General features: G+C 47.0%; 3 protein-coding genes across 3 annotated transcripts in view; 2 read left to right on the top strand and 1 right to left on the bottom strand.

Annotated features, from left to right (window-relative positions):
- The window catches only part of lysmd3 (LysM, putative peptidoglycan-binding, domain containing 3), a 4,297-nt gene extending 349 nt beyond the window's left edge, over positions 1–3,948 (top strand). Inside the window, exons 2-3 of the mRNA XM_079747532.1 lie at positions 796–1,078; positions 2,639–3,948. Of these exons, the coding sequence (XP_079603658.1) occupies positions 812–1,078; positions 2,639–3,352 (981 nt within the window). The 5' untranslated portion in view covers positions 796–811 and the 3' untranslated portion in view covers positions 3,353–3,948. The remainder of the gene's footprint in view (positions 1–795; positions 1,079–2,638) is intronic.
- Positions 3,949–3,956: 8 nt separating this feature from the next.
- On the bottom strand, positions 3,957–6,456 carry polr3g (polymerase (RNA) III (DNA directed) polypeptide G). The gene is made up of 7 exons (XM_079747566.1): positions 5,984–6,456; positions 5,426–5,555; positions 4,836–4,901; positions 4,685–4,750; positions 4,538–4,590; positions 4,255–4,383; positions 3,957–4,166 (listed from the first exon to the last, which is right to left on the bottom strand). The coding sequence occupies exons 1-7, from the start codon at positions 6,092–6,094 to the stop codon at positions 4,086–4,088; spliced, it is 636 nt and encodes a 211-aa protein (XP_079603692.1). The 5' UTR covers positions 6,095–6,456; the 3' UTR covers positions 3,957–4,085.
- A 290-nt stretch (positions 6,457–6,746) lies between these two features.
- Positions 6,747–12,077, top strand: mblac2 (metallo-beta-lactamase domain containing 2). Its single transcript, XM_079747555.1, has 3 exons — positions 6,747–7,273; positions 8,582–8,796; positions 9,696–12,077. Exons 1-3 carry the CDS (start codon positions 6,832–6,834, stop codon positions 9,867–9,869), a joined length of 831 nt encoding a protein of 276 aa, XP_079603681.1. The 5' UTR covers positions 6,747–6,831; the 3' UTR covers positions 9,870–12,077.
- The last annotated feature ends 26 nt before the right edge of the window (positions 12,078–12,103 follow it).

Raw genomic sequence — 12,103 nt, 5'->3', positions numbered from 1 at the left:
CGTGTGGAAGTAGGGCTGTCGTGTTGTGTGTATCGAGCCAATGAAATCGTCTGCCATCACTGTTTTTTTTTTCTGCTTCCGTGCAGCTGATATAAGAAAACATCAGACCCCCTGTACCCCCTCCCTATCTGACCCCCTACTGCGAGCATCAGAGTAACGTGGGCTGACATCTGATGGCCAGGGTCAGGGTTAGTTTGTATAGTTGTGGTCTGGGTCATCTTCGTATTCAACGTGGCTGTTGATGTAAATGATGTGTGGAAACCCGCCGCTAGGTAGGATCGGGATTATTTGATAATTCACCATATTAATAGTCTCTGTTGGTATAGTGTTGTGGTAGAGTTGCAGCAGTCATTGTGGTCTTTTCATGCATATCTGACCAGAAGATGTTCTATAAAGGCTCTAGAGTAGTTTTACAACAGTTACACAACCTAAACTTATCAGGATGTTCTGTACCAAAGGACACTGCCCCCTGGCTTATCGATGTTCAAGATATTAGCAAAGAGGCAGCCTGCAGATAGGCACACAAGAATCTAAGGTATGATTAGGCCTTAAAAAAGGAATCAAACTTTCCGAGGGTCTTGACATAGGATATGAAGTCAGCCCACAACAGGTTTGAGATGAGTGCTCTATTTCGAGCAGAACCCGGGGGTAAACCTCAACTTTAATTGTTCTCCATGTCGTCTCCCGAGGCGGTTTGCTAAGTGTCATTAAATAAGGAGACAAGCTCATGGCTCCCATGTCTTATGTTAACCTCAGACCCTAACTTCAAACCATGTAACTCGTGCACCTCCCCAGGTAGAGTGAGGACACCATGGCCAGCCGGGGCCAGCACTATGGCTTCCAGGCCGCCACAACGTCGCAGCCTGCCAACGGAGGCCACGCCTATCTGTTTGGGAACAACGGCTCAGAGAATGACCTGTCGGAGGACGACGGCGAGATCTTCGAGCTGCGGTCACGAGGCCGGGATCGCCTGCGGAGGAGTGCGTCCCGGGAGAGGATGGACGACATCATCTACCTGGCCCGGGACGTCCAGGAAGGGGACACTTTGAACAGCATCGCCCTGCAATACCACTGCTCGGTACGTCTATCCTCCCTCCAGGAACAATGGTTTGCTTTACATCTTAACTTAATTCCAGCACACGGACTGAACCTATTCCATCTAACGTCTAACTGTTAACCCCTAACCGTTCACACCAGATGCGAATTGCGCTGCAAAGACGCTTTGGTCGCTCATAAAGTATCGCTGCGAATATTTCTGTTGGCTTTTGTTGCTCAAGTCGCTCATGACGTACAATTCAATTTTACAGACGCATTTAAAGGAGCCGTATGCTTTTAGTACAGACAGCCATATCAAAGAGTGAACTCCCATACACTTTGGCCATATTGCAGAGACGGTTTTGCTTGTTGGATAAAGTGCTTCGACAGCAAGTAGGACAGTGATTCCCCTCCTATATATATATATAAAAACCTCCTAAAATGTAATTACAACAGAGAACAAAAAAACGCTGCGCGCTGTAGTAGGCTGGTTAAAATGTTTTGCTGGTCTGCAAATCATGATCTGCACTCATTCGTCGCTCACTCTAACAAATTGACATTGGCGCACATGGCTAATTTGCATACGCGCAGGACTGGCTGGCTCCGCAAGGCAAATAATGGAACTAACTGTCTATCAACGGGTGTCTAGTTTTAATGTGATGTATTTTTTGTATGTCCAGTCAGACTTGTCTCCCTTGTTCTGTGTGGTCTTGTAGGCTACTGTCCTGTGTGAGCCTAATCACCTAAATGAATTCCCGACGAGTTGTGTCGTTTGGTATTAATTAAGACTTGACTAGGCTATCTATCTAGACTATTTAATTAAAAATGATTCACCATGTATCGCGCCTATTTTACAATAATCTCAAACGTTTCATTAACTCACACACCAGACCAACCAACCACGCGTGACACCTCCGCCCAGGCCAGAGCCTTTTTGTTGCGATCTCTGAAAAGAAAAAGGCTCGGATCGTACAACACAGGGTGCCCAGTTACAGCCGCGATTAATTTTTCAGTCGACATTTTGTACAGTCAGTAGGAACCAAAGGGCCGGTGTTCCCTGGGATCCACGCAAGCGAAGAGCGTCTACATTCCGATTGGCTGTCAGTGTTTTGCCGCTGAAACGCGTCATAGTAATTTGCATAAAGTTCAGCCGTCTTCAACTTATTTTGGTCGCTCTGGTCGCTCACCTTTTGCCGCTGGTAGCGTTTGACGCTTGTGTCGCTTTGGTTGCTCTTGCCCATAGAAAGTGAACGACTTCTGGTGATTTGGCAGCTCAATTCGCTTTTGGTGTGAACGCACAGTGACATGGCTATCAACCAGGAACACATTAAAACCTATAATGTTTACCGCAACCGATCAGGATTCATTCATTCCAGAGGTTGGTTGGGCGGCATGTGACTTAGGTAGAGCGGGTTGGCTTGTAACCACCGACAAGCTGGCTGTCGCCTTGCGGGGCTGACACCGCCGTCGGTGTGCGAATGAATGGCTGAATGTGAGGCAATACTGTCAAGCGCTTTGAGGGGCCTCTGGTTAGAAAAGCGCTGTATAAATGCAGTCCATTTTGTTGACAGACATCCCCTCTGTGTGTGCGTGCGATTCCCAGGTGGCGGACCTCAAGCGGGCCAACAACCTCCTAACGGAGCAGGACTTCTTCGCCCTGCGTTCGGTGAAGATCCCCGTGCGGCGCTTCAGCGTGCTCACCGAGAACCACAACGGGGGCGCCGCCGCCGCCCTCAAACCCTCGTCCTCGCCGTCGACCACCTGGAGCCTGTCCCAGATCTCCCCGGGTACGTCCTCGGTGCCCACCGAGTGCTCGACGGACTCGTCGTCGTCGACCGACAGCGTGGAGGGCTTCCTCCTGGAGAAGGACAAGGACATCGAGCGGCTGGTGAAGTCGACGGGGCCGTCGTCGCGCAGCGGCCTTAACGAGGTGGTGTCCTCGCTCACGCAGCTGGAGGAGCCGCTGCTTGGGGGGACGGAGTACAAGCCGGCCCTGAGGAAGGACCCGTACTATGGGGCCGATTGGGGCATGCGCTGGTGGACGGCGGTGGCCATCATGCTGGTGGTGGGCATCGTGACGCCCGTCTTTTACCTGCTGTACTACGAGGTGTTGGTGAAGGCCGACGTCAGCCATCACGGCGCCGCCGCCAACGCCGCCGCTCCTCAGGGGAACGAGGTGGCACTCTCCCCGTCCGAGGACAGACACGCAGGGGCCGCACCGGGAGACGGTGCGGGGAACGGCGCCATGGGAGACCCCAAAAGGCCCGGGGAAGGGGACATGAACCATCGCAGCGATGGAAGGCAAGCGAAGACATGATGTAGAGAATATAATGGAGGACTGCAGAATGCAGGACGGAACTCGGCTGCTTTTAAGACAAACGCAGGGCCGGTACGGTCACATTAGGGAACAGAATCTTTTTGATTCATTGACTTAGTCTTTTTTTTTTTTTAATGACCCAGATGGACCCAATGGGTTTCTCTAATTGCCATTAAAACATCAAGATTATTTAACACTATTTTGTCGGGTGGGTGGGACCAGGGGGTTTCCATTGTGTTCTAACATATCCAGACTAATTTATTTGGAAGATGGAGAAAAAGCTGTCTTACAGTGTCAGTATTGAAAATATCAATTTAATTATTTCATCGCTGGAATACTTGTTTATAGATCTTCAAAAGAGACGAGGAAAATGCACAGTATTCCTGCAATCACTTCAAGTAATACCGTTTGGCAAGAAACTTTATCATATAGAAGCCTTTATTCCTCAATCGTGTAAATATTTTGGGTGAAATAGACTATGTGCCTTTTTAACCAGTGGCTCTGTAAACAGGCTGGAAAATAAATACATCTATTTTGAATAAATTAATGAGCAGGCTTTAGTAGATTCCTATTTTTTTTTCACAACTGCAGTTTCACAGCAACGTTCCAAGGAATAATATGGACTGATTTGGTATCAGCCATGGAAAGTAATATGTAAACAATATGTGAGGTAAGAAAACACAGTTTGAACACAACACTGACTAATTTTTCTTCTGGTCACTGAGGAATCGTCTCAGTAGGTGGCCTCTCCATCATCGCCGTCATCATTGTCCTCCTCCCCGTTGTCAAAGTAGCTATCAATGTAATCGTTCTCCTGTAGAGTGAAACACAAGGTCAGGGACCACTTCATACCATTCTGATTGCGGCAAGAAGAACTCAAAGGACCAACTGCTAATTCTCACCTCCTCCACTTCCTCCTCTTCCAATTCCTCCTCCAAATCCTCCTCCTCTTCACCCTCCGCTCTTTTCTTTGTCTTGGGCTTCTCGTCGTCCGATTTCTCTTCCTCTGCGCCGTCTTTCTTTTCCAGTTCCTGAAGAAAATCACGAACATGAGCACTGTACATGTTTGCTATTCACAATCAGACAAGCATGATTGCTTGGAGGATGTACCGTGTAAACGTAAGACATTTTAGCGTTCCTTTCCACAACCGTAATGTTATTTGTGAGGTTAAAATAGATACTTGCTTCTAATTTATTCAGCACATCCTTTGTGTCTTTGGCTGAAGGCTTCTTTATGCCTGTTGGAGAGAATACACAACGTCAAGTCTTAATTCCAGCAAAAAACGAAATCCACCTCAGATTGACGTAACAAATAACAAACAAGGGAAATACCTGCTGGTTTGGTTGTGCGAGTCTGTTTAACTTTGGGCCTCAGTTCTTTCGGGTAGAGGTTCCAGTCTGGAACATCCCACAACATTCATTATAAAACAAAGTATTTCTCATGTCATTTTTAACTATGCGAGAGTACGCAAGTAAAACGTACCTGGCGTCCACTCTTCATCGTTAAACTGTTTCTGCTTGTTGTATCTCTCCTTGTATCGCTCTACATCTAGTGGATAGATAAAAGCAGAATTGTGCTCAGTTGCATCTTCACAAAGTACACATCAAACCTCAAAGTTCATTATCAAAAGCACCAAACAGGCTGAGATTTCCCAGTTTTCAATTAACTCAATTAACTTCCTTGATGCATTAATTGAATCCTTGTTCAGTGGTAAAACAATGCATTTGTGGTACTCTTTAATTGCAATTTTTAATGCATGAAAAGCCCAAATTGTGTATGAACATAAAACCAACGCATGTCACCAAATAAATTGGCCACCACAAAAGGGAATCTATTCAGACTGTCCCAGTCCGAGCGAGCAGAAGCACTGATTCAATAGTCCTCTATAAACCCGTGACTCTCTCTCAGTCGATAGATATGGCACTAATTAAATGCTTCAGTTCCGAGTGCTGCATTACCTCACCGCCTGGCAGAAACCTCAGTCTTTTCTTGCCACATCACTTCCCAAAAGGATCTGAGACTTCTAATGCACTGCCCCCTCCCTCCCTCCCTCTGTTTCTGACACTCCTTACCTGCTTTAGCAGCTAGTGGTTTGATGTTGTGCGGTAGTCTCTGCATTGTGCATCTCATCTCCTGCTTGAGGGCCAGCATGTACGCTTCTCCCTCATCATCCCTCAGTGGGACCGGTTTAGACTCGGTGTTCTGACGGAAGGGGAGCGTGTAAACAATGAGGCCAAAGCTATCAAAAACATGATCGTTTTATTTGCTGAGATTATGCAATGCATTCGTGAGTCATTAATTTCATTAACATGTTTTCAGAAAGCTGTAGAATGATAAGGCTAGTGTAAATCCAGTTAATCATTGTTTACGGGCGGGTCATAATCGGGCCCCTAGGAGGCTTATCTCTCTGAGGGGAGGTTTGGTTTGTTTTGCACATTCACGATTCCTGCTAAGGCCTCAGCTGACACGTTACACTAAACTGTTCAACATATCGGATTACTGAAGTGGGGAATGGTGAAATTAATATTTGTTCTGTATAAAAACACAATAGCCCATACTTTATTGTCATTTGCAAGTAGCCTACATACGTGCAGCCGGTCTAGTTCGTAGTGTCAGTAGTTAGTACTTACTGGAAACAATGGTCTTGGCCCCACCATAGCCTCGGGCATGCTGCCTCGTGTGACGCCCAACGCCTCAACGTTAAACGAGAAGGCAGCCACACCGCGACCTCTCCCTCCCATGATGGCTCCGACAGTCTGTCCACGAGTACACCCAGCGTGTTGTACTTCTAACACTAAACACACACGGAACACACACACACACACACACTACGACACTGTTTACATTCAGAGTCGGCGAACTGTTCAACCAGACCTTCCTATTTAAGATGTAAAAACAGTTGAAAAGAATATCAAGGAACTGTGAGACAGGGAGGACACTGATGCTGCCTAGCTCGATGGACGAAGTTGAGAATGCCCTAGGTCAGCAGTTTGACACGTCCCCATGTGCTCCGTGACTGCATGCTCTTTACACCCGCACATCAACCCGCCTGCTCGCTAAGGCACGCTCTGCATTTCTAAAGATAAGAAGATCTGGTCTTGCTTTATTCTATAGACCATACAATTACCAACTGGAGCAGTTCGACTTCAGACTATTTGATCGAGATTACCGTCCGCACAAACCGCAATCTGCTCTCAGGTGTGGCTTTAAACGCAAACGCCTCCAATGTGGTTGGCAGACCGCCCATGCGTTGCCAGCCAATCGCCGTAGGGTTTATGCTTACGTCAGACGCGTGACCGTCCAATGACATATGCGCTTATTTCCCCCGGGGTGTGTCCTCCTCGGCCCCGCCTTCCTGCCAAGATATCGAGATGTAGGTGTGTGGTACGCGAACCAAGCAGCGGTGTGAATATTTTGCGACTAAATCGCCTCCAAAAGGCAACAGTTTCCATGCCCCTTGACGAGTGCATGAGTCAGGATGTCTGCCAACGATTGGTATGCTCACAAATCGCTCGGAGATGGCATGTACTGGATCCAGGAGAGGTTCTACGAGTCTGAAAACCGTGCAAATATCTGGCTGCTGCGCGGCTCGCACCAGGACGTGGTGATAGACACGGGGCTGGGCTTGAAGAGCTTACCTGACTACATAACCTCCAAGGGGCTCCTAGGCGCCGACCCGCAGAGGAAGAACCCGCTGCTAGCCATCGCCACCCACGCCCACTTCGACCATTCCGGGGGCCTACATCAGTTCCAACAAGTGGGCGTCCACAGTGCCGAGGTCGAAGCCTTGGTCAACGGAGACAACTTCGAGACGGCCACCTGGCTCAGTGACAGGGAGATAGTCCAGGCGCCTTTTCCGGGATGGAGGGCAAGGCACTACAAGGTGCATGCGGTGCAGCCTACACACATCCTGCAGGAGGGTAGGTGTCGTCCAGCGTTGGGCCTGTCAGTAGGCTGAGAATTGTCTATCCGTTTATGTACTAACGCAACGAGAGAACGTCCGATACGGTGCGCCCCCTGCATAGACTGCGTCCACACTGCAAACCCCATCCAATGCATGCTGCTCCCCCAAGCCTCGGGATATCGACAGACTAGATGAGCTGACATTGTGCAGAATAGCGCTACGCAAACATTTGCGGATGTACTGCTAACTGCTGCGATCACAATCAGTCACACATGCGCCGCCTCTGCATATATTAACCTCCGGTGTTCACTATTTATAGAGGAATCTGTGTGATCAGTGTGTCTCTGTGTACATGTGTGTGCGCAGATTGGGCAACAGCCTGTACACAGGCTGTGTACCGGCTGCCAAGCCCATAGTTGTGGCTATGGGATTGGCAAAGTTACTGAAATGTTACTTTTTGTAACCAGTGTATTTTTCAATGCATTTCTTTTTCATTGGGTTGCATGAAATTCTTTATTTTTTTTCAGTTTTTGGAAGACTGACTTTGACTTTTGACTTTCAAGATCCGGTCATCAAATGGTCTTGGCCCAACAGTGGAGATAATTCACCCACTCAATTTCAAACTAGGATTTTTATTTTCTTTTATCTACACAGAACGCATCTCAGCTAAGTCACGTCCTAAGGCTGAGCCTTTGCCATCTCCATCATTAGATGAAGCACTTTGCTGCTTGGGCCAAACCATCCCCTTCCTGACTCCTTTTGCCATTCTTACCGGCAGTCATTTCTGCAGTGGGTCAATATCCATCTCTCTGTTGTGCTGTGTCAGAGTTGCTGCTGCAGTGCAGCTGGAATATCTTATTGCCCGGTGTGTTCATTTCAACCAAATACTCCCGTACCGTATGAGTCATCTCTGTCCCGTGCCGTTCGATCCTGTCCCGATCGCTTCCGGAGGGGAGATGCGTTTTGTCCAAGCTTGAAAGTGATAGGTTAACATGTAGACTGAAGAGATGATGTCATTCTGGTGTAGTTATGTTATATGTGGTATTCACACTACAGCACGGCAAGGTTGGCTGGTTTCTCGAGGATTTTGTGTGTAAAAAGTATGTAATATGACATCAGGCGTTATTCATTATACACACACACACACACACACACACACACACACACACACACACACACACACACACACACACACACACACACACACACACACACACACACAAACACACACAAAGAGCCAACCGGGGCTTCTGCAGGACTTCTGAAATGCATACCTCTCCTCCCCATCCTTCTCGTGTGTCCCCCCTTCCCCCTCCCCTCCCAGGTGACGTCATCAACCTGGGCGACCGGCAGTTGACGGTGCTGCACATGCCGGGCCACTCGCGGGGCAGCATCTGCCTGCACGACGGCGACCACAAGCTGCTGTTCAGCGGGGACGTGGTCTACGACGGCGCCATGATCGACTGGCTGCCCTACAGCCGCGTCAGCGACTACATCAGCAGCTGCGAGCGCATCGTGGGCCTGGTGGACAGCGAGCAGGTGAGCACAGCCTCCCCGTGGCCGCGTCACCGTTCTCCTTAGTTTGCCTGGTTCGAGTAGCACACGCTCGGTCGCGGTCCACCGAGTTGTGTGAGTGTGGAAGCTGAGAGAACCCGGCGGGAGCTCCAAGGGCAGTGTGGGGTGGTATAATTTGACGTGCACAATACGGCATGTTTTTGAATGAAACCATGAGTCTAGTTCCATCCCAACTCTCGCTAGGGATACTGACAACGTCCACGTCTCCTCTCCGCAACCCTAACCCTAACCCTATACTGACAACGTCCTCATCTCCTCTCCCCAACCCTAACACTATATTGAAAACACTCACCTCTCCTCTCCCCAAACTTAACCCTAACCCTAAACTGATGTCGCCCTCTCCTTTACCTTCTCCTTTCATTTGCACCTTTACCTGTTTTCCCCTCTCTACTGCGCTCTTTCTGTATAGGAAATGAAGTGCTGGAAACTACAGTAACAATAGGTCCAAATAATACAACCAGAAAAAAAAACATCACACTGCTAATAAAGTTGATCAGGATCAACCTTAGATTAACATTTAGAATATTGTCATTACCTCATTGTGCCATAAGAATAGATAGAGGTAAAAGTGGTGGGTTGTGAGTGTAATAACTGCAGTATTAGGTGCAGAACGGTGTACGTCGGACATACGTACGCACTTATTGTTTGTTCTATGTCACTTAATGTACTCACTTATTGTGTTGCACGTCGTTTCACTAAATAGTACTTAGCCTGGTGTAGCCTCTTATCCTAGCTATCTTTGTTGTATACGGGGAACGGGTTAACCTAGCGATGGTTAGTGCTTGGCACTTGGTTCTATGAAGATCCTTACTGTACCTACAGCGATATATTGTTGTTTCTCTTTCTTTCCCCCCTCTGCCCAGGTGGACCAGGTCCTCCCGGGTCACTACAACACCTTCGGCGCCAAGCGGCTCCACCGCATCGCCACCTCCTACATCAGCCGGGCCGGGACCTGCCCCGCCAAGTTCTCCACCTTCGCCTGGAGGACCCTGGCCGGGGTGGTGCTGCGGGCCTCCAACCCTCGCAGCGCCTGCTAGCCGGCACCCAGGGACGGATCACCCCCCCGACGCGGAGCACAAGAACGCACAGAACACGAGATGTTTTATAGTCTCGTCCATGAAGACGCACGGGCCGGGGCGGTGGAAGCCCTCCCGGTCATTATATCTAGACCTCGGTGTATCGTTATGTTTACCTGTATAATCTGAAATAGTTACGATAGTTGCCAAAAACCTTGATACGGTTAAGCCCTGATCGGTTACATGGATCGTTTGATTAGCACTATATGGAAAATATACAATATTTATAGTGAGTGTAATTTATTGGTTGAATGTGGTAAGATGTATGCTTGTTTTTTTTTTAATATATACTTTTAGGTGTTGAATGACATTGCACATTTATGGTACAACTCGGCATTACACACACAGGGAACTCCGGGCAGTGCTCTGAGGCTTATCTTCCAGGAGACCATATGGCCGTAGTATTCCTCTATGCATATTCCACTGCTCAGTGAAGACTAGGTGACAACTACCTCCTATGTTTGTACTAGTGCTTTGTACTGTTAGCTTGGAAGCAGGAACTAAACTTAAAGCCTCTATTGTGTGCGTCTACACACACAACACAGGGTGTCTGATGAACAGTCAGGATTCATTTAGCCTTTTCTATTTGACCCTAGCATGCATCTCTAACTGAATCTCATACCGAGTGTCTCACCCAATCAGGAAGGTGAGAGTAACACAATCACAGAGAACATGATCGTTTTCTAAAGTCTGCTGAAGCCAGAAGGGGGGCACCTAGAAGCAGACTTGCACAGACAGTGACTTGCTCCTTCTTCCCCCCCCCCCCGCCACTCCCTGCAGAAAAAATTCCTCTGTTGCAATACTGAATGGCTCATATTTTCATGTTTGCCCTGTATCTAGTGAGTGGAATATTACCGTGAACGATAGTAACAGTAGAAAGCAGCAGTAGTAGACGTGATGTAAAAACAGAAAAAGGCAAGACGTAAACGGATAAAGTATTTATTCTTATTAATATTATTAACATGTCACGTTATTAACGTGTTTGCTCTCTGGGAATGCGTGCCAGCAGAGCACACGGAAACACGAACACTGTAGCCAGATGACATTCAATGTCATACTGAAACAAGAAATCTGTTATAATACAAATGATAAGTCATAGGATGTTAGAGCTCCATTGTTGACCGAACCAACACCTGAGGTTGATTTCTAACAGTCGAGGGTTTGAGATAACTTAAGGGTTTAAGGTACAGTAATACAAATGCTATTGAGGCATTCGAGAGGTTGAACAGGCTCATTTAAGATAGTCTCCTGGGTAGGTTAATGTAGATAAATTCAGAACTAATAAAAAAAAAGAGGAAGATTTGTAGATTTTGACATTGATTTCCACAGACATTGAATCGTAACGAAATTGTGTAACTAACAGTTACACAATCCCGTCCCCACCATTACAAAGATAACCTAGACAAGAGTTTTAAATGTAGTAAATAGTGACCATAATATCTTCATGTTTTACAATGGATCAAATGCAAGGGTTCTTCCAATTAAATACTGCAGGGACTGCTTTATTACGGCTTTTACTGCTTAATAAAATAACACCATACTTTCACAAGACCTACGATTAAGTATGGCTTATTGTGTCTCGTTCATCACTTTTGTGAATGTCTGTGTTAATGTTTCTGTGATCGGAGGTATGCATATAAACCATCAGTACACCTGATAAGAGGAATAATTCTATCTAGACAAGCACAGTAACCACCATTCCAATTCTTGTACATTCTAAACTGAAATCGTATTAAAAGGAGCACTGTGTAAGATTATTCATTTCTCATTCATAGCTGCTCACCAGGGCAGACGCTTAAAAACTTAATAAATTCCTCCTTTTACCATCCCTGTGAGCATGGCTAAACCACTATGGCAATTGGACATTTATTTTCATTATGAATGCAACATGCATATTTAGGTTATCAAGCATTTGCAGATGAGTCTAAATCTTACACAGAGGCCCTTTAGCTTATAGCTTACACCAACTGCAATCGTTCAGAACACTTGAAAGAGCCCAACTCTTTGAAGCAAATCATGCAGGACGCTGCTTGGGTTTCATGAGAGCGAGGAGAGATGGTCACTTCAGTAGATTACGGGCACTGAAGTAGTTATCACAGTAAGTACAAGCAAGATACAAACACCCCCTTACTACAGTTAGGCCTTCCCTGACATTTAGACACACAATCACAAACCATTTACTGAATTTCTTTTTT

The sequence above is a fragment of the Pollachius pollachius genome (assembly GCF_949987615.1).
Source record: "Pollachius pollachius genome assembly, chromosome: 1".
Lineage (NCBI taxonomy): Eukaryota > Metazoa > Chordata > Actinopteri > Gadiformes > Gadidae > Pollachius > Pollachius pollachius.
The sequence above is the reverse complement of the archived record's forward strand: the minus strand, read 5'-3'. Positions and strand labels throughout refer to the sequence as shown.

What these genes read in the sequence shown, in the direction of transcription:
- polr3g (XM_079747566.1), bottom strand. Translation starts at nt 6,094, where the DNA reads ATGGGAGGGAGAGGTCGCGGTGTGGCTGCCTTCTCGTTTAACGTTGAG. An exon ending in GGCCAAGACCATTGTTTCCA is followed by an intron (nt 5,556 to 5,983) that starts GTAAGTACTAAC and finishes CCCTTCCGTCAG; the next exon opens with AACACCGAGTCTAAACCGGT. An exon ending in TCGCACAACCAAACCAGCAG is followed by an intron (nt 4,591 to 4,684) that starts GTATTTCCCTTG and finishes TCTCTCCAACAG; the next exon opens with GCATAAAGAAGCCTTCAGCC.
- mblac2 (XM_079747555.1), top strand. Translation starts at nt 6,832, where the DNA reads ATGTCTGCCAACGATTGGTATGCTCACAAATCGCTCGGAGATGGCATG. An exon ending in TACACACATCCTGCAGGAGG is followed by an intron (nt 7,274 to 8,581) that starts GTAGGTGTCGTC and finishes CTCCCCTCCCAG; the next exon opens with GTGACGTCATCAACCTGGGC. An exon ending in GCCTGGTGGACAGCGAGCAG is followed by an intron (nt 8,797 to 9,695) that starts GTGAGCACAGCC and finishes CCCTCTGCCCAG; the next exon opens with GTGGACCAGGTCCTCCCGGG.